Source organism: Scyliorhinus canicula, chromosome 1 (assembly GCF_902713615.1).
Source record: "Scyliorhinus canicula chromosome 1, sScyCan1.1, whole genome shotgun sequence".
Classification (NCBI taxonomy): domain Eukaryota; kingdom Metazoa; phylum Chordata; class Chondrichthyes; order Carcharhiniformes; family Scyliorhinidae; genus Scyliorhinus; species Scyliorhinus canicula.
In genome coordinates this window covers 238,694,989-238,716,880 of record NC_052146.1, presented here as the reverse complement: position 1 = coordinate 238,716,880, position 21,892 = coordinate 238,694,989, and the positions used below count along the sequence as shown (strand labels likewise).

General features: G+C 44.9%; 1 protein-coding gene across 15 annotated transcripts in view; it reads left to right on the top strand.

Annotated features, from left to right (window-relative positions):
* LOC119972713 (echinoderm microtubule-associated protein-like 6) overlaps window positions 1–21,892 on the top strand; it is a 528,500-nt gene that overhangs the window by 99,213 nt on the left and 407,395 nt on the right. For 14 of the 15 annotated variants that reach the window (XR_005462144.1, XR_005462143.1, XR_005462146.1 and 11 more), the window contains exon 5: window positions 11,725–11,910. The exons of the other annotated variant lie outside the window; for it this stretch is intronic. Coding sequence is in view for 10 of the 14 variants with exons in the window: in XM_038809924.1 (XP_038665852.1) it covers window positions 11,725–11,910 (186 nt within the window). In the remaining 4 variants the exon portion in view is untranslated. The remainder of the gene's footprint in view (window positions 1–11,724; window positions 11,911–21,892) is intronic. 15 annotated transcript variants of the gene reach the window in all.

The window sequence follows — 21,892 nt, the reverse complement described above, 5'->3', positions numbered from 1 at the left end:
TCATCTCCATTAATGTTGTGGGCAGCCCAATGCTAAACAGCTGCTGAAGGGCTGAAGACTCATCAGAAATGCCAGGTTTGCATGAAGCTAACACCAAGAAAGCTAACCTGCACTTTTGTGAAGCCAACCTGAACCTCTCAATGAAAAGGTGCATTCCGGTTGCAGCAGGGGCTGGAAGTGGCTGGGAGAGACTTTGAGCAGGACAAAATCTGAGAAATGGGACATCAGCCCAGAAAGAGCATTCCTAGGCTCACCCTTCTGGAGGCTTGAATACAAACAGTAGAAAGGAGGACAGAGCTCATTTTTGCAGAGATCCAGGAGACCCTCCAAAAACACCTAGGAGTGAATGGGAACAGATAACCACAGAGCTCAGTGCTGAGGTTTGGCCCCAAGGGCTTGGATACAGTGCTAGAAAATGTTCAGTGACCTTACTTGAGTGTGAAGGTCATTGACTGCATCTTCAAATGCCAAATCATACCAACCGCACCACCTAACACACATGTTGTTCAATGTGCCACACTCTCATCACTTACCCACCAAGCATCTCTAGCAATCAGGACTCATGCCCAATGTTCATAAGCTCTACCTCATCCTTCCACTCTTATCACTTTGCAAACCTCAGTCACGTTACACAGCTTCTGCATGCTGTCAGCTAATGAGCCACGAGACAGGTGACTGAAACACTTTGCAACATATTCACTAACACTATTTTCTTTATCTTGCAAGACAAGATGGCAAGTAACATGAGTAAGCAGCAAAGAATGCGCTGGGGAGAGAGTGGAGGTATAGCTGCATCGCTTCACCCTGTTGGAGAGACGGAGCTCCACATTATTGCCACAGCTATCGCTGAGGCTGTTGTACTTGACATTGCTGAAGTCTTCCAGGATGATAGTATGTTCCAAGCTTATGCGTTTTATCAAATTCAAATTCACTCTCTTACCGTAATCTAGTATGACGTACAAACTGTAACTGATGCATTCACACCAACTCTTGCTTTCTACTCGCTCCACCACTCCCCCCACCCTAATCATAGATCATAGAATTTACAGTGCAGAAGGAGGCCATTCAGCCCATCAAGTTTGCACCGGCCCTTGGAAAGAACACCCTACTTAAGCCCCACATCTCCACCTTATCCCCTTTATCCCTGTAACCCAACCTAACCTTTTTGGACACGAAGGACAATTTAGAATGGCAAATTCACCTAACCTGCACATCTTTAGACAGAGAGGAAACCGGAGCACCCGGAGGAAACCCACGCGCACACAGGAAAAATGTGCAGACTCCACACAGACAGTACCTCAAGCCGGGAATCGAACCTGGGACCCTGGAGCTGTGAAGCAACTGTGCTAACCACTATGCTACCGTGCTGCCCTATCTTTCCAAATAAAGCGAACAAATAGCATAGTTTTCTCCAAAAGTTAAACCTATATTCTCCCAAAAGGGAAGAAAGTCCATTGTGAGTGCATTTAGCCGCGTGTTTCCCGGCACTCGTAGTGCCGAACAACGCATGCCTATTCAACGCGACTCACATTGAATAAGGGGCCTGAACGAGGAACATCCAGCTGAAGCCGTTTTGTACAGTGTCGCTCGCCGGAACTCCCCAAAATGGCATCCCGATCTCCGAGGCCCCCGAAACAATTCCAGAACGAACCCAACTGGCACCCTGGCAGTGCCACCTGGGTACCTTGACAGGGCCAGGGTGGCACCCAGGTGGCACTGCAAGGGTGCCATGCTGGCACTGCCAGGCTACCCAGGTGACACCAGCAGTGCCAGGGCACCACCCTGCCAAAGGGCATGCAGCTCCGGGCCTCTGATTACCTGAGGGACCCCCACAAGTTCTGGTCCCCATTTGTGGACCCATTGCTGAACGGCGCTCACCCGAGGTCTCTGAGGTGAAGGAGCTGAATCCCAAAGCCATAGGTACCTCGGGAATCCGCACATTAGAATGAGGCTTGTTGCCTCACTCTAATATGCAGATTTGCCAAAATGTGCTCCTGCCCATTGTGGGCGGGATTAATGTCGCACAACGAGGCATGGCGAGCTGGGGAGATCCCGGGAGCGGCATCTCCCATCTTTCAACAGTCACACTGTGCCGCCGCGGCGAGCTGCTTTTCAGATGCTGCGTGGCCATTTGATTACGCCCCTACTCTTGGGCATAGAGCAGAACAAATAGAACATTCTCAGTATGTATGCCATACAGTGTAGTTGTATTTCCAAAAAAACCTCAATAGGTGCATTTAAAAAGGCAGATCACAATCAAGACTTGAGGACAGCAACAAACCTATATAGGAACATGGTACATAAGTAAACCATTTAGTTTCTCGAGCCTGTTCCATCATTCACTGAGATCATGGCTGATCTGCAACTTATCTTCATGCCCTTGCCCCATATCCTGTAAAACCTATGGTTCACAAAAATGTATCCATCTCAGTTTTAAAATGAACAATTGATCTAGCATTAATTGCTGTTTGCAGAAGAGAGTTCCAAACTTTTACATTTATCTGACGATGTGGAAAATTGTCCTGGAATGTCCTGTCCACAAAAAGTAAGATAAATCCACTCTGGCCAATTACCGCCCCACCAATCAGCAAAATGATGGAAGCAGCCATCGACAGTGCTATCAGGCGGCACTCACTCAGCAATATTTGTATTAATTGATATTCAGTTTGAGTTCTGTCAGGGCAGCTCAGCTCCTGACCTCAATACAGCCATGGTCAAAACATCGGCAAAAGAGCTGAACTCAAGAAATAAGGTGAGAGTGACTGCCATTAACATCAAGGTAGCACCTGAGTGTGATACCAAAGAGCAAAAGAATCGATGGGAATTAGGGACAAACTGGTTGGAGTCATGTCTTGCACAAAGGAAGATGGTTGTGGTTGTTGGTGATCAATCACCAACATCATTGCAGGAGTTCCTCAGGGTAGTGACCTCGGCCGAATCATCCTCAACTACTTCATCAATGAACTTCCCTCCATTGTAAACTCAGAATTGGAGATGTTTGTTGTTTAACACCTTTCATGACTCCTCATGGTACTGAAGCAATTCGTGTTCATATGAAGCAAGACCGAGACAACATCCAGGCTTGGATTGATAAATGGCAAGTTACATTTGCACCGCACATGTGCCAGACAATAACCACCTAGAACAAGAGAGAATGCAACTATCTACCCAAGACTTTCAATGGCTTTACCATTGTTGAAACCCCTTCTATCAACAGTCTGAGGTTATCATTGACCAGAAATTGAACTGGACCAGCCATATAGCAGGGACTGGTTTAACACAGTAGGCTAAACAGTTGGCTTGTAATGCAGAACAAGGCCAGCAGCGCAGGTTCAATTCCCGTACTGGCCTCCACGAACAGGCGCCGGAATGTCGCGACTAGGGACTTTTCACAGTAACTTCATTGAAGACTACTTGTGACAATAAGTTATTATATAAATACTGTGGCTTCCAAGAGAAGGTCAGACTCTGGAATTTCTGCAGCAACTTACTCACCTCCTATATCTCCACAGCTTATTTATTATCTAAAAGGAGTGTGATGGAACACCAGCCAATCAAACCAAATCCCTCCGATCTCTCAGGTGCCAAAATGTCTGAGTTCTGCTGTTCAAAAGCTACATCACCAATAGTACACTAAACTATGCTGCAACTTTCCTCACTTCCTCTGCTCAACTTAAAGGTGAATGTCCATTCAACATCCATGGATCAAAATGATGACCACAAAGTAAAAGATATGGGAAATAAAGGAATTAACAGGAAGGGCCCTTGTAATTGGGAGCGATATCCCATTGACCAATTAAGAAGCAGCCTGACATAGTCATACTCACAAAACTGTACCTTACAACCAACATGCCAGACTATTCCATCATCATCTTCAACATGTCCTGTCCTACCAACAAGACAACCGCACCAAAGGTGGCAACACAGTGACGTACAGTCAGGAGGGAGTAACCTTGATTCCAGGCCCCATGAAGTATTATAGTATCAGGCTAAATATGGACATGGAAACTAGTCACTGTTACGGCAAACTACCCTCCCTTAAATGATAAATCAGTACTTCACTATGCTGAACACTACTCAGAAAGAAGCACTGGGGTTAACAAGGGCACAAAATGTACTCTAGGTGGGGTTATTCAATATCCAATATCAGGAGTGGATTTGTAACATCACCACTGACTGAACTGGCCAACTCCTGAAAACCATATTTTCCAGACAGCGAGCTGGTGTAAGTTGGTGAGAGAAGCAAAATGAGGGGAGGAAAAAACTTGACCTTCAACTCACCAATTCACATTTTGCATATGCATCTATTCAGGACAACATGGGCCAGAGTGACCACTGCTCAGTCCTTATGGAGACACATCTTAGTTTCATACTGAGGTTACCTTCCATTGTGTTTTGCGGAATTACCATCAAGTTATATGGGAAACATTCAGAATAGATCATTTAACTCAAAATAGGGCATTTAGGAGGTGCTGTACGCACAGCAGAATTATATTTCACCACAATTTTTTATTATGTCATGGGGTGTAAATAACACTGGTTAGGCCAGCATTTATTGCCCATTCCTAATTGCCCTTGAAAAAGTGGTGGGAAGCTATGTTCTTGAACCACTGAAGTCCATAAAGTGTAGGTACACCTGTAGTGCTGTTAAAGTTCCAGGATTTCAACTCAGCAAAAGTGAGGAAATGGCAATATATTATTTTTATTCATTTACGGGATGTGGACATTGCTAGAAAAGTCAGCATTTATTCTCCATCCCGAGTTGCCCTTGAGAAAGTGGTGGTGACCTGCCTTCTTGAACCACTGCAGGCCCTGAGGTGTAGGCATACCCAAAGTGGTTGCTGAGCAAGTTCCGAGATTTTGACCCACTGAAGGAATGGTGACCGGTGACGGGCAGTGATTTGGCCCTACTCGAGTGGGATGGTTTTCAGAGGACGCAGGAATTGACAATCAGATCCTGGACATTGAGAGAAGCAGATAAGTGTCTGTCTCTCTCCCGTTCTCTTTCTCCAGAAATGCTGCAAATCTGTTGTTTTCTGAACCTGCAGAGAACATTTTGAGACCTTGATGAATCTACAGTGAAAATCATGACAGACTGAAAGCAAAAACCTCGAACTGAAAGCCTAGAATGAAGAAAGGTGTCTTGAAAGACAACCATCTGAAACAAAGATTCTTATCCTTTTACTTTCATCGTGTGTGTGTGTGTGTTATGTATACAGAGGATGGGGATGGGTTGAAGAGGGTGGTTAAGAATTGGATAATAGTGAACTGGTCAGTATCTGCTGCATATTTAATTATAGCTATTGTTATTAATAAAGATGAATTGTTTAAATTTAAAAACCTTGTGATTGTAGTTATTGGGCAGCCATAGGCCAAAGACTTTAGGTACTATAAGAATTATTAGTTAATTTCAATTGTGTTGCGACACCAGGTCAAGTGGGGCTGGAATTAACAGTGCACTAGCCCAGGGTGTCATGTCACAATTTTAACAGTCGGCCTCAGATTTTAGTGGAAAGAACTTTTGTAGATCAATTGCAAAGGGTGTTCTTTGTATGCGTACTAGGGGTTGGTGTGAAGGAGCTGGACTCTCGACCAGGGGGTCGGACTTATGACTCCTGACGTGTTTGCGGAGTAGGACAGCCCCCAGTGTCTTCAGCCAAGACAGAAGCGAGACCCCGGAGGTGGATTTCCTGTGGAAAACAAACAGGCGGTCATGAGGGGTTTCGTTTGTGGCCGTGCAAAGGAGGGATCTAATAGAGTGGAGTGCGTCAGGGAGGACCTCCTGCCAGTGGGAAACTGGGAGATTCCTAGACCGTAGGGCCAGGAGGACGGTCTTCCAGACCGTCGCATTCTCCCACTCCACCTGCCCGTTTCCCCGGAGGTTATAACTGGTAATCCTGCTCAAGGCAATGCCCTTACCGAGCAGGTACTGACGCAGTTTGTTGTTCATGAACGACGAGCCGCGGTCACTGTGAACGTACGTGGGGAAACCGAACAGGGTGAAGACACTTTGTAGCGCTTTAATGACGGTGGCAGCGGTCATCGGGGCAGGGGATTGAAAAGGGGAAGTGGGAGAACTCGTCAACGATGTTGAGGAAATAAGTGTTGCGGTTGGTAGAGGGGAGGGGTCCTTTGAAGTCAATACCGAGGCCCTGAAAGGGCTGGATGCCTTTACCAGGTGGGCCTTATCCGGCTGATAGAAGTGTGGCTTACACTGAGCGCAGACTGGGCAGTCCCTGGTCATGGCTCTGACCTCCTCGGTGGTGTATGGCAGGTTGCGAGCCTTGATGTAGTGGAGAAGCTGGGTGACCCCCGGGTGGCAGAGGTCATCGTGGATAGCCCGGAGTCGGTCATCTTGTGCGCTGGCGCATGTGCCGCGGGGCAGGGCATCTGGGGGCTCGTTGAACTTCCCAGGATGATATACTATATCGTAATTATAGGTGGCGAGTTTGATCCTCCACCTCAAGATCTTATTCTTGATCTTGCCCTGCTGCGTATTATCAAACATGAAGGCTACCGGTCGGTGACGAGGATGAACCTCCTACCAGCGAGATAGTGCCTCCAGTGCCGCACGGCTTCCACGATGGCTTGGGCTTCTTTTTCAACTGAGGACTGTCGAATTTCGGAGGCATTGAGGGTACGTGAAAAGAATGTTACTGGCCTGCCCGCCTGGTTAAGGGTGGCGGCGAGGGCGACCTATGATGCGTCACTCGTCCACCGCGTGCATCGTGCTTTGGGTATATCTGCCTTGATGCAGCTGAAGGCCTGGTGGGCCTTGGCCGCCAGTGGGAAGATGGTGGCTTTGATTAGTGGACGGGCTTTGTCGGCATAGTTGGGGGCCCACTGGGCATAATAGGAAAAGAACCAGAGGCACCTTTTCAGGGCCTTGGGGCAGTGGGGGAGGAGGAGTTGCAGGAGGGGGCGCATACAGTCGGGGTCGAGTCCTGGAACTCCGTTTTCCATGATGTAGCCAAGGATGGCTAGTCTGGTTGTGCGGAAAACGCATTTCTCCTTGTTATAAGTGAGGTTAAGGGTTCAGGCGGTTTGGAGAAATCTCTGGAGGTTGGCGTCATGGTCCTGCTCATCATGGCCGTAGATGGTGACGTTGTCCAAGTACGGAAATGTGGCCCGCAGCCCGTACTGGTCCACCATTCGGTCCATAGTTCAGTGGAAGACCGAGACCCCGTTTGTGACGCCGAAGGGGACCCGGAGGAAGTGGAAGAGGCGGCCGTCTGCCTCAAAGGCCGTGTGGTGGTGGTCCTCCGGGCAGATTGGGAGCTGGTGGTAGGCAGACTTCAGATCCACCGTGGAGAACACCCGGTAGTGTGCGATCTGGCTAACCATGTCTGTGATCCGGGGGAGGGGGTAAGCATCAAGGTGCATGTACCGGTTTATGGTTTGGCTGTAGTCTACAACCATCCGGTTCTTTTCCCCGGTCCTGACGACCACCACCTGAGCTCTCCAGGGGCTATTGCTGGCCTCGATGATCCCCACCCGCAAGAGTCGCTGGACCTCGGACCGGATAAAAGCCCTGTCCTGGATGCTGTACCGCCTGCTTCTGGTGGCGACAGGCTTACAGTCGGCGGTGAGATATGCGAAGAGCGGAGGAGGGTCGACCTTTAGGGTCGCAAGGCTACATACAGTGAGTAGGGGTAGGGGCCGGCCGAACTTCAGAGTTAGGCTCCTGAGGTTACATTGGAAGTCCAGTCCCAACAGGAGAGGAGCGCAGATGTAGGGGAGTACGCATAACTTAAAATTGTTATTTAAACCCTGTATTGCGAGGGTTGCGGTAGTGCACCACTGGATCTGCACCGAGTGCGACCCAGAAGCGAGGGAGATGGTTTGATGTGCAGGGTAGATTGGGAGCGAGCAGTGCCGTAACATGTCCGAATGAATGAAGCTCTCTGTGCTCCCGGAGTCGAACAGGCAAGGTGTTTTGTGTCCATTTACCCGAACGGTCATCATGGAGCTCTGAGGTGTTTGGGTTGTGACTGGTCCAGGGTGATCGCGCTGAGTTGCGGGTAGCCGGCGTGGTCGGAGGTGCTGGGGTGGTCCCAAGATGGCTGCCCCCGTCGGTCGCACGTATCGGGCGGGGCTTCAGATGGCGGCCAAGATGGCGGCCCCCATCGGTCGCATGTCTCGGGTGGCGAGGAAGATGGCATCCAAGATGGTGGCCCTGATGAGTTGCACGTAGCGGGCCACGTGGGCGAGGATGGCCAAGATGGCGGCCCCCGTGAGTCGCACACGTGCGTGCTTGAAGATGGTTGCCCCCACAGACAACACGAGGCCGATGACGTGTCCCGGGGGGCGGCGGAGCCGGCAGGCAAGTCGGGCCTGCGATTTTGAGGTTTGAACCTGGCCAGGCAAACTTTAGCAAAATGTCCCTTCTTACCTCTGTCGCTGCAATTCGCGTTCCGAGTCGGGCAGCGCTGCCTGGGGTGCTGATGCTGGCCGCAGAAATAGCAGGGTAGCCCCCTGTGTTGGGCGGGCAGCCGTGTGGCACAGGCCTGGGGTACTCTCTGGTCAGGGGTCCACGAGGGGGTTGCGTGATCAGACGGGAACGTGTTGAGGCTTTAGAATGCTACTGCTAGGGAGGAGGCTAGCTTTACCATCTCTTCCAGGTTGAGGGCACCTTTCTCGAGTAGGCGCTGTCTCACGTAGTTGGACCTGACTCCAGCCACGTAGGCGTCCCGGATGGCGAGGTCCATATGTTGAGTGGCCGTAACGGCCTGGTAGTTGCAACTTCGCGCGAGGACTTTGAGGTCGCGTAGGTACTCCTCCAGCGATTTCCCCGGGGCATTGGCGGCGAGTAGTGAGGAGATGCCGTGCGTACGCCTCGTTCATTGGCCTTACGTATAGGCGCTTCAACATCGCGAGGGCGTCTGCGTAGGTGGAGGCTTCCTCAAGTTGTACATAGATTCGATGGTTCTACCGGGCGTGGAGGAGGCTCAGCTTCTGATCGTTGGAGACGGAAGGCGAAGAGGAGGCGGCGAGGTAGGCCTCGAAACAGTGGAGCCAGTGCGAAAAAATCCCGTTTGCCTCCGCGGCTTGCGGGTCGAGTTCCAGTCGGTCAGGTTTGAGGACTGATTCCATAGTGGTGTTGAAGTCGATTAAATTGATGCAACCATCAATTCACACGAATCAGAGAGAGGATGTAAACTGTGGCTTTAATCGACTCGAACAGTGCCTGCCTGCGACTGCTCTGCTAATGGGAGCCGCCTACAGAACTACTGCTCTTTATACCTCCCCTCAAGCGGTGGAGCCAGGGGCGGAGCCCACAAGGGCACCAATATAATACATTCCAGGTAATATCGTACAATGGTCCATAGGTGGAGCCCACATGGGCAACAGCGTGATACAGTGATATAAAGGGTGAATGGTTAATGCAATACGTTCATCACACTAAGTGAACCAAATCGTTTTTTAAACAACAATCCAGTGGTTGTATGGTCACCACTACTAAAACATTTTTAAGTTCCAGATTTATTTAATTAATTGAAGGCTGAGTTTGGTGATGTTGCAATTGGAGAGGGTGCATTCCCCACGTATCTATTTGCAGGGCTAGTAACAGTACAACAGGTGCCTGCATTTATAAAATGCTGGAAAAATATCTCAGCTCGAAAGAAATTACACCTTGAACAGGAAACTAAATCAATATCGGATGCTCTTCTCTTTTAAACAAAAATGTCATTTTTAAAATGAAAATGAGCAGTGTGTTCTGCTCTTTTTTTTTTATAAATTTAGATTAGCCAATTATTTTTTCCAATTAAGGGGCAATTTAGCGTGGCCAATCCGCCTACTCTGCACATTTTTGGGTTGTGGGGGCGAAACCCACGCAGACACGGGGAGAACGTGCAAACTCCACACGGACAGTGACCCAGAGCCGGGATCGAACCTGGGACCTCAGCGCCGTGAGGCGGTTGTGCTAACCACTAGGCCACCGTGCTGCCCGTGTTCTGCTCTTTAACTAGCCCCTGATGTATCTTTTCTGGTAGTGTGTGATGGGTCGTTGTACAGGACAACTTCCTCTGTATCTGACCAGTAATGCAGGTGGGAGTGGTGCGCAAGATGCGGTGCACTATATGGAGGGAAGGGGCGGGGGTGGGGTGGGGGGGGGGGGGGGGGGGGGGTTTGACGAGAGTTTGACAATGTCTCTGGCGCAGCGCACTGACCAGAGCAAACCAGTACTGACACCAGCTAATGGGCGCATGCCAATGACGTCAAAGGTGACAAAAACTGTCCATACACCAGAGGATGAAATTCTGAACTCCACAGGTTTGATTTTAACTGTTGGGCTTTTATGTAAAACTTTGTCAAGTACCTTTTTGGAAGTCTGTACATCAGATTATGGGATTTCTTAATTTACCTCTCCCAAGGCATCAAGGAAATTGACTACACAGCTTGTTCCCTCTGAATCCTCACTAGATTATTATTATTCGGATAATCCTCAAGTTTACTTGATAATTAATTCTGTTATTTTTATAATGATGGAAGTTAGCCCAATGCATTTTTAAATACAGGCAACACAATTTATTTTCAATTTAATAGAACCTTCCGATTTTTCAGGGTCTCTATCTTATTGTCAATGACTTATGACCTCCTTTGCATTCTTGACTAACCCCGGGGATTAGTTTGATTTGATCCCTTTTAATTTGTCTAGAACATGCACTTATATCAAAGCTATTTGTTTTGTCTTGGTTATTTCTGAGGAAGCCACATTGCTTCTGTCTTTCCTTGTGAATATTTGGAGGAAAGAGGAATTTAGAATATGTAATATTCAATCTTCTATTTCAAACCCGTAAGCATGGACATTTTTTTTAAACTACTATTTCATATCTCGATCTGTTTTTTTTCTAGGTTTCACTTTTCTCCTCTGATTATCCTTTTTATATCTCCGCATTTTCCCATATTCATCCTACTTATCCTTTGTCCTTCTGCAAACTTATTTCTATTTATTTTAATTTTACTTTGTTAATACATTCAGGGTCATGCTTGTCTAATGATGACCCAGAGAAACAATACGGTAAGTGAGAAATGTAGATTTTCCAGCTGGCAACTGCAGTTTCTCCGGATTCTGCTGATCCAGAGCTTGTCCAAAGTTACAGCCATTTCTATTTCCTATAGAGTCAGTCCAGGTCCCAGTGATGCTTTCAGTTGTTGACATAATTGGAAGAGCCAAGCAGGGAAAGAGACTAGACACAATGGTTCCTGTGATTTGAAAATTAAATTTAAAGAAAGACAATCAAAATGATGAATATTTTCCTCAAATGAGAGATTGAACACATTTCTAAGTATGTTTTTTGATCAATTTAATGTCTAGTTTGTTCATGGAAAATTCAAAATCATGAAAGGTTTTCTGGCGGGGACAGTAAAAGATTGTCTTCACTGGTAAGTCAGTTGGCATCAAGGGGATATTGACACAGGTATATCATGAAAAAAGGGAGGTTAGAAGAGTAATTTGTACATAGATGCATCTAGAAAACAAAATTACTTACTGTAAGTGGATATTGAAACAGACTAAATGGGAAGTCAATCATTTAAAAAGAACTTAGGAGGATAATTGGAAACAACAGCGAAATGTACATAGCTGCAATTGATAAGCTAACTCACATGATGAACTAAATTGTCACCACCTATGCTGTGGAAAGGATTTAATGAAAAGTGATGATTTCTTTTCCAGAGTATGCAGACTTAATAATTTTTTTTCCACTTTTCATGTTACAGTTCTGGACATTATGTGGGAATGCATTAACACCCAAAAGGGGAATTTTTGGTAAAACTGGCGATCTTCAGACCATTCTGTGTTTAGCATGTGCAAAGGATGAAACTACATACTCTGGTGCATTAAATGGCGATATTTACATCTGGAAAGGGCTAAATCTGGTCCGCACAATTCAGGGAGCTCATGGAGTGAGTAAAACTGATACAGTACATAGATTTGTTTCCGTATGAAATTAATGTATTTTATCAATGGATTTGGTTGCTGTTTCAAACATAAAATGGCATATGATGTTTTCTACCACTATGAATATTTTTAAAGAATGTTTCAACTGTTATGATCCCAGTTGCTGTTATAATTGGAGGGGAAGATCCCAGAATGGAACCCTGGCTCACAAGACCGTAAGTTTTACTTTTTTTAAATATAAAACGTGGAGGAACAGAGTCACAGGACTGCTAATTACTTTTAACAACAAGAAACAAAACATTTATTGAACATGAAAAAATTGGATTATGATACAATATTCCTTTATTTCCCCTTTATCTTAACAATTACACACAGATTTTAAAATTAACACAGATTAAAAGTAAATTTTAAACTACAATGGTCTCATTAACACACAAAGTCCCTTTTAAGCACACAAGATGACTGATAAGACACACTCCTCTCTGAACCAAAGTGTATGTCTGTGGATCTCTCCTTAAAATCCCTTCAGATGATTCTTATACCAGAAGCCACATGTCTCTGAGCTCCGACTTCCACACGAGCGATTTCAAATTCAACTTTAAAAATTCATGCTTTCAAATCTTATAAATTATGCTTTACCTCCGCTGCTCCATCAAGTTTTCGCTTTCAGATTTTACACCTCTCCCTTCAGGTTTAATTTGTCTTAAATGCTTTTATATAAACTCAGAGGTCCAGCTACCAATTTTCACAATTATTTTGAATAATATCTCCCAAACTGGTAATTTCTCAAATCTTAGGACTACTGCAGATATCTTCCTGACCTCACCTGTTCCAATGCCTTTTCAACTCTGATTTTACTGAGCAGTAACTTCTGGTTTCCAGTTTCCTCTGTTCTATTAACTCCAGACTCATTGAAACCACCCTATGGCGCTGCAAAACCTGATGGCGGGGTGCGCTGCCAGTGGGAAAAGTGAATCTCGATGACCCAAGATTTCTGGCCTAGATTACATACCTAAGCACCCTAATCCAATAACTTTGAGACCTCCTTCCTTACTAGCAGGAAGCAAAACTCACAAGAAGGATAACCACACAAAATTACAGGTGCACACCTTGTAATTTTTCCACTGATAGAAGTTAAGGGTCTGAAAATCACAAACTGTTAATCCCGTAAGTGCTCTTCACTACTACAAATATGGAATCAACCATTTTTTACTTTATGACAATGTTTCATGTGCATAATTTTAATGAATAATTACAATCTGACCTTGTAGCATTAGAACAGGATCAGTGCATGGACCAATCAATTCCCATAATAACACTACCATAGACAATGAAATTAATGGAAAATGCAACACAATTTCCTCTCTAAACTAAAACAGCTGATGAAAATGTGAGGCTAGATATTAGCATCTTTTGGCATAAATTATGGGATCTAAAATAATTGAAAACAATGACCTGAATTTAAAACACAACAGGACCTTGACATTCCTAGTGCTTCAAAGCTTCCTCTCAAAAAGAGACGTTAATTAAAGGATCTGAATCAAATATAGAGCTTAGAAATTTGGCTGTGATATACTAAATGGAATCCTCATCCTAAAATATTGCGGACAGAAAGTGCATGCTCATCCTGAGGAGGCATTAGGGCCTTTTCATGTGCAAGATTAGTTCTCTCTGAGGCAGATGGCCCCAGCTACACCCAGAAAAACAAATCTCAAAATATTATCTTATTAAGCTGCATGTGATAAGGTAAGAATTTAAATAACACCTGAATTTCTCTTCTGACATTGAATCCTCTCAGTTGTACTTAATCGAGTGCTTTTCTTTGTCCTTTCTGTAACGTGGGAGCAGGATTGTGCACAGTGCTTTGTGTTCTATTTCAGAAAATCAGTTGAAGGATAGAACTAGGTCAAATTTTTTACCCAAATATTTATTTACAGAGTTACCCATTACAGGCATTTATCTCCGAACGCAGCAACAATTTTTAAGCTGTGTCTATTTTTATAGAGGCTCAAGTGAATTTCAGTTAATGTCCACCACCTGCTTACAATTAAGCATAGTTAATGTACGATTCACCAAATCTCTTTTTCTCTCTAAACAAAAATTAGAGTCAATATGTTCAACCAAAATTTCAAAACAAATCAAATATTGAAGAAGGATATGAAGTGCTAATTTACAGTGCTGCTTTACCAGAATGTTTCCAGGAATGAGGAACTTTAGTTACATGGTTAGATTGAAAAAGCTGGGGTTTGAAAAGAGAAAGTTTAAGGAGATTTGATAGAAGTAGTTGTTTCAAGCTAGCAAAGTCAATCTGTCACCTTTGCTTACTTGCACTTCTCGTAGATTGTACATCATGCAATAGTGAATAATTGTTTACATAACATTCAATAGATATCCTATTTTCAGCGTGCCCTTTGCACAGAATATTACTTTTACAAAAATTTATTTTTATTCTCCTTTTTCACATTTTCTCCCAAATTTGCACCCACCAACAACGAATAATAAGCAGTAACGAATATAATGTCAATCCCCATATCAACAACAACAATCCCATTCTCCCACCAACCCCCAAGCAACTGCCCGCATGTTAACATAAACAAATACCAAAAAGGAATCAGGAATCACCCATAGTTACCATTAACACATACAGCGTCCGTGTCCACCCCCCCCCCCTTCCGCCTAACGCCACCTCCACTAATGTTCGATGTTATCCAATTCTTGAAAGTGCATAATGAACAATGCCCATGAATTGTAGAACCCCTCCATCCTTTCCCTCAGTTCAAACGTAACCTTCTTAAGAGTCAAGATTTCCAACAGGTCCCCCCGCCACGCCAGGGCACAGGATGGAGAGGTTGCTCTCCATCCCAACAGGAACCACCTTCGGGCGATCAACGAGGCAAAGGCTACAACATCTGCCTCCGCACCCGCTTCCAACCCCGACACATCGAATATGGCATCCCGACGGCCCGGGTCCAGTTTCTCGTGCACCACTTTAAAGATTACCCTAAAAACCTCCTTCCAGTAATCCTCCAATCCTTGGACAGGACCAAAACATACGAACGTGATTTACGCCCCCCCCCCCCCCGCAACATTCACACACATCATCTACTACCTTAAAGAGCCGGCTCATCCTCGCCTTTGTGAGGTGTGCTCTATATACCACCTTCAGCTGTATCAACCCCGACCTCGCGCACGAGGTGGAGGCGTTCACTCTCCGGAGCACCTCACACCAGAACCCCTCCTCCATACCCTCTCCCAACTCTTCCTCCCACTTTGCTTTGATCCCTTCCAGTGTGCCTTCTCCTCTTCCAAAATAGCCCCGTAAACCGCCGACACTACCCCCTTCTCCAGTCCCCCTGTTGTCAGCACCTCCTTCAGCAATGTGGAGGCTGGCTCCACATGGGCAGGTACAGAATATTACTTAACTGAGGTCCCATATTCATTGTTTCCACACAAAGCAATGTTTCTGCAGTTAAAGTACAATTAACAACCTTTTTTTTTAGCTTGCCAAACAAAAGGCAACAACATTTCACATTTTCACCCATAAGAAATATTTGGAAACCAGCTCCATTAGGAAGATTTGCAAGTGAAGAATGTTAAGTAATGGGTTAAGAGACATTCCAATTAGTTGTCTCATTTATGTTAAGTATCCAATAATTGACACTGATTATGTAAAGGGGCTTCAGGTGGCCTTTGTGTCAGGTGATGTGATGTTAGAGTTTTGTGCAGAGTCTGTTGAAGTAAATTAAAGGTGTTTGTGGAAAAGGAGCAGAACATTTGACTCTATACAACAGCAGCTAAACGTCTAACAAATGGTAGCAGAGGATGGTTGCTGTGCAAATGTGAAGGGTTGAAAGACTCAACTTTTCCAGACCAAGCCAAGAAGTGAATGAGAAGAAAAAAAAAACAAAGATATATGGCTGAGCCTAGGATAAACATGGCTGGATATGACTACCCCCCATTATTTTCTGAAAGGGGAGCGTACGACCAATGGAGAAGTGCAGTAGTTATGCGGACTAAGGTAACTGCCTTGGGAAAGAGAAAACAAGGTATGGCAATTGGCTCTTTCTCTACCTTATGACAGTAAAATCCTGAGCAAAGTGTTTTCTGAGCTGGAATTGGAAGAGTTAGACTCAGAAGAAGGTCTGCAGACCCCATTACATTAAATGGATAAGATTTATAAGAAGGATGACTTGTTAAGTGCGTATGAAGCATGGTCGGATTTTGAAAGGTTCCGGAAAATAGAAGATTTCTCCATTGAAGACTATAAAATGGAATTTGGCAGACTATATAAAAGGCTGCAGAAACACCACCTGGAATTTCCCCCGTCTGTGTTGACCTTTAAATTACTTGACTGTGCTAGAGTGAGCAACATGGATCGGCTCCTGGTTTTGACAGTTCAGTTTGTGGATAAGGATACCTTATTCGATCAGATGACAGAAGCTTTAAAAAAGTTTCTGGGGAAATATTCGATTCCGATGGCTCTGATGACCCAAATAGGTCAGCCTGCAATAAAGCAGAATATGGAAGATACACTACGAACAGGATGGCAAAATTGTACGGCTACAAAACAGGTTCCAAGACTATAGAAGGAGATCGGGACCCGGAAATTATGATGACAGAAACCCAGTTAGAACCTATAATAGGAAGATGAACCCCAGAAATGCACGGGGCATGATAAATCGATGTTTTTGATGTGACTCAATACCATTATGCTTTCACTGTCCAACACGTTATAATAGTGTTTGAAGCAACACATGACACGCAAGAGTCAGATGAGGAAAAAGATAGTGACCAGAAAGAAGACGTTGTCTTATTAACAAGCAGTATTACGCTGGTAATGAGGGTGTTGGTTGCAGAATCCTTCAATTGTGCTGTATTGGACAGTGGCTGCACATTTTTCTGTGTGTGGAATTGACTGGTTAAAATGTTATGTGGACTCCTTGAATGCTGAAAATCGTGACAAGGTTAAGGAATTTGAAAGTTCCACAAGTTTCAGGTTTGGGGATGATACTCTGAAATCGTTGAAAAGAGTGGTGATCCCTTGCAATATTGCCGGAGTGAATCATTTCATTAGCACAGATCTTGTATCAAGTGAGATACCTTTGCTTCTGAGCAGACCGTCGATGAAGAAAGCACACATGAAACTTGATATGGAACAGGATAAGGCAACAGTTTTTAGAAATACAGTGGACTTACAATTTACACAGTCGGGACACTATTGTATTCCATTACTGACAAATAATATTTCAAGTACAGTTGTTAAGGATGTGTTAATGGCAGTTGAAAATGGGACTTTAGCTGTTAAAAAGCTTTTGTATTGAAACTGCATAGGCAATTTGCGCATCCGTCTCCTCGGAGGCTGAAAAATTTATAAAAGGATGCAGGGGTAAGGGATGAAGCCTATACTAAGCTAATAGAATAGGTTAGTTACCGTTGTGAAGTTTGTAGGAAGAACAGAAGGACACCAGCACGACCGATAGTAACCCTACCTTTGGCCAGGGATTTTAATGACATTGTGGCCATGGACCTTAAAATCTGGAATAAAGCCAATAATATATTTATTTTGTAGATTTAGCAACCAGATTTAGTCAATCAACGATTGTATGAAGTAAAGAAAAGAGAGTAATTCTGGATCAAATCGTGGGAAAATGGGTAGGGACGGAATGGGCTCACCGGCAAAATTCCTTACGGACAATGGGGGAGCTAATGATGTGTTTAGGGATATGTGTGAAAACGTGAATATCACAGTTCTGAATACTGCTGCAGTAAGCCCATTTAGTAATGGTGTGTGTGAAAGAAACCATGTGGTAATAGATGACACGCTCCGGAAAATTTTGGCAGATAGACCAAACTGACAGCTAAATTCAGCTTTAGCATGGGCGGTACATGCAAAGAATTCATGAAATTGAAAATCGCTTATTGTCACGAGTAGGCTTCAATGAAGTTACTGTGAAAAGCCCCTAGTCGCCACATTCCAGCGCCTGTCCGGGGAGGCTGGTACGGGAATAGAACCGTGCTGCTGGCCTGCTTGGTCTGCTTTATAAGCCAGCGATTTAGCCTTGTGAGCTAAACCAGCCCAACCATCATTGCGATGGTTGGGAGCTATAGTCCCTATCAATTAGTGTTTGGTAAAAATCCTAAACTTCTGTCCATTTTGGATGACCTGCCTCCAGCTTGGGAAGGGACGACAATTAACTCTGCCATTGCTGAGCATTTAAATGCATTACATTGCAGTAGAAAAGCTTTTTTGGAAGCAGAAGTCTCTGAAAGAATTCGCAGAGCTTTGAGGCATAATGTACGGCCATCAAATACTGTTTTTCAGCAAGGCGACATAGTATACTTTGAGAGACAATTTTAATGAATGGAAGGCCCAGGGAAGATCATAGGCATAGATGGCAAAACAATTATTTTGCAACATGGCAATCAAACGTTTAGGGTACATTCAGCAAGGATAATGGGTGCAGGTTACAAATTTTCAAATTTAGACATAGCAGACAGACATGACGAGGAACCTGGTCATCTGGTACGCACGTGTTACCGAACTGTGAGGACCAGCTAACTGATATAGACAGGGTTTCTGTAGAGGAACACAATACTTCTGATGATTTAGAACAGGCCATTTTTCCAAAAGGACAACTGCCAAAAGTTGGTACAAAAGTGACATACTTGCCTGAAGGGTCTCGTCAATGGCAGGATGCAACTGTTAGTAGTATAGCAGGGAAGGCCACTGGAAAGTATAAACATTGGTTGAATGTACAGCATTCAGGGGAGGGAGTCAAAACAATGGATTGGCAACACGTAGTTCAAAAATGGAGGGCACAGAAATGCAGTGCCAGTTCAGATAGTACATTGGATAGTGAACAGGTCCACAGGAAAAGGTCAAGAACTATTGAAAGGACATCCCACAGCAGAAGGGAAAGATCAAGCAGTACAGGGGGGGTACCAGGGGATTGGAGAGTGGCGAATGTCGTGCCCCTGTTCAAAAAAGGGAATAGGGATAACCCTGGGAATTACAGGCCAGTTAGTCTTTCTTCGGTGGTAGGCAAAGCAATGGAAAGGGTACTGAGAGATAGGATTTCTGAGCATCTGGAAAGACACTGCTTGATTAGGGATAGTCAGCACGGATTTGTGAGGGGTAGGTCTTGCCTTGCAAGTCTTATTGAATTCTTTGAGGAGGCGACCAAGCATGTGGATGAAGGTAAAGCAGTGGATGTAGTGTACATGGATTTTAATAAGGCATTTGATAAGGTTCCCCATGGTAGGCTTATGCAGAAAGTAAGGAGGCATGGGATAGTGGGAAATTTGGCCAGTTGGATAACAAACTGGCTAACCGATAGAAGACAGAGAGTTGTGGTGGATGGCAAATATTCAGCCTGGAGCCCAGTTATCAGTGGCGTACCGCAGGGATCAGTTCTGGGTCCTCTGCTGTTTGTGATTTTCATTAACGACTTGGATGAGGGAGTTGAAGGGTGGGTCAGTAAATTGGCAGATGATACGAAGATTGGTGGAGTTGTGGATAGTGAGGAGGGCTGTTGTCGGCTTCAAAGAGACATAGATAGAATGCAGAGCTGGGCTGAGAAGTGGCAGATGGAGTTTAAGCCTGAAAAGTGTGAGGTTGTCCATTTTGGAAGGACAAATATGAGTGCGAATTACAGGGTTATCGGTAGGGTTCTTGGCAATATGGAGGAGCAGAGAGATCTTGGGGTCTATGTTCATAGATCTTTGAAAGTTGCCACTCAAGTGGATAGAGCTGTGAAAAAGGCCTATGGTGTGCTAGCGTTCATTAGCAGAGTGATTGAATGAGGCCGTGAGGTGATGATGCAGCTGTACAAAACCTTGGTAAGGCCACATTTGGAGTACTGTGTGCAGTTCTGGTCACCTCTTTTTAGAAAGGATGTGGAAGCTTTGGAAAAGGTGCAAAGGAGATTTACCAGGATGCTGCCTGGAATGGAGAGTAGGTCTTACGAGGAAGGGTTGAGGGTGCTAGGCCTTTTCTCATTAGAACGGAGAAGGATGAGGGGCGACTTGATAGAGGTTTATAAGATGATCAGGGGAATAGATAGAGTAGACAGTCAGAGACTTTTCCCCTGGGTGGAACAAACCATTACAAGGGGACATAAATTTAAGGTGAATGGTGGAAGATTTAGGGGATGTCAGAGGTAGGTTCTTTAACCAGAGAGTAGTGGGGGCATAGAATGCACTGCCTGTGGAAGTAGTTGAAACATTAGGGACCTTCAAGCGGCTATTGGATAGGTACATGGATTACGGTAGAATGATGGGGTGTAGATTAATTTGTTCGTAAGGGCAGCACAGTAGCATTGTGGATAGCACAATTGCTTCACAGCTCCAGGGTCCCAGGTTTGATTCCGGCTTGGGTCACTGTCTGTGCGGAGTCTGCACATCCTACCCGTGTGTGCGTGGATTTCCTCCGGGTGCTCCGATTTCTTCCCACAGTCCAAAGATGTGCAGGTTAGGTGGATTGGCCATGATAAATTGCCCTTAGTGTTGGGTGGGGTTACTGGGTTATGGGGATAGGGTGGAGGTGTTGACCTTGGGCAGGGTGCTCTTTCCAAGAGCCTGTGCAGACTCGATGGGCCGAATGGCCTCCTTCTGCACTGTAAATTCTATGAGAACGAGACACCAGGCAGGAGAGGTTGTCAAGGTCTCTGAACATGAGTAAGACTACAAATACTAATCGGAGTAGAAACCCAAATGCACGTGAGATTTTGGTGGCTTCCAATAAGTTAGATGAAAACGTTATCAAAGATGCCAGACAGCAAGAACTGTATAGTTGGAGTGAATTTGGGGTATACACGAAGTACCGGATAGGGGACAAAGAGCTCTATCCCACAGATGGATTTGCACGGAAAAGGTTCTTCCGGATGGAACTTATAAGGCAAAGGCCAGGCTTGTGGCGAGGGGATTTGAAGAAAACCGAGAAGATCAGGATTTAAGGGTAGATTCACCTACGGCAGGAAAGGTTATTTTAAAGAGCTTCTTGGCTCAATTAGCCATAAAGGCATGGGAATGCAATTCTATAGATATAAAAGCTTCCTTCTGGCAGGGGCATCAGCTCCAGAGAGACATTTTTCTCCGTCTTCCTAAAGAGGCAGCTAACACAGAAGGGGTATTCTGGAAGTTGAACAAATGTGTATATGGATTAAATAATGCGTCTAGAGTCTGGTATTTTTCGGTGAGGTCAGTTTGGTTAAAGTTAGGCTGTTGCCAGTTGAAAGCAGATCCAGCAATGTTTTACTGGCACTATAAAGGAAATCTTTCTGGCATCTTTATGATGCATGTCGATGATTTTTTGTTGGGTGGGACTAGTGATTTTGAAGCTATTGTAATCTCTGGTTTGAGGAAAGAATTCAGGGTTGGAAGTCAGGCTTCCAATGCATTTAAATATATTGGACTGGAAATCGGACAGACTAAGTTAGGGGCAAATTTACGTCCGCAATCTTATTTGGAAAGCACCAGCCCAATAGCAATTAGCCGTGGCCGCATTTCATAAAAAGACGCAATGGTTTCAAAGATGGAAAAAGAGCGACTGAGAAGTTTAATTGGGCAACTGAATTGTTTAGGTAGACAGACTAGACCGGATGTGAGTTTTGATGTCTTCGAGTTGAGTACAAAAATGAATGATCCCAAAGTGAAAGACATAATAAGAGCAAATAAAGCATTGGTCAAACTAAAAATGCAGGAGTGTGTTTTGAGGGTCCCGGCTTTTGGTGACCGTAGGCACTTGAAACTCATAGTTTATAGTGATACGTCCTGTGCACATTTATGTGATGGGGTTTCAAGCGCAGGAGGTTTTATAATTTTCCTTTTGCGGTACAATGGTAAATGTTGCCCTCTTGTGTGGGAAACAAAGAAAATGAGTGTGGTCAAAAGCACTTTGGCTGCTGAGACGTTAAGCCTTGTAGAGGCGGTGGTTATGGCCTTTTATATATCTCCGATATTGACAGAAATTTGGGGATTAGGGGATTT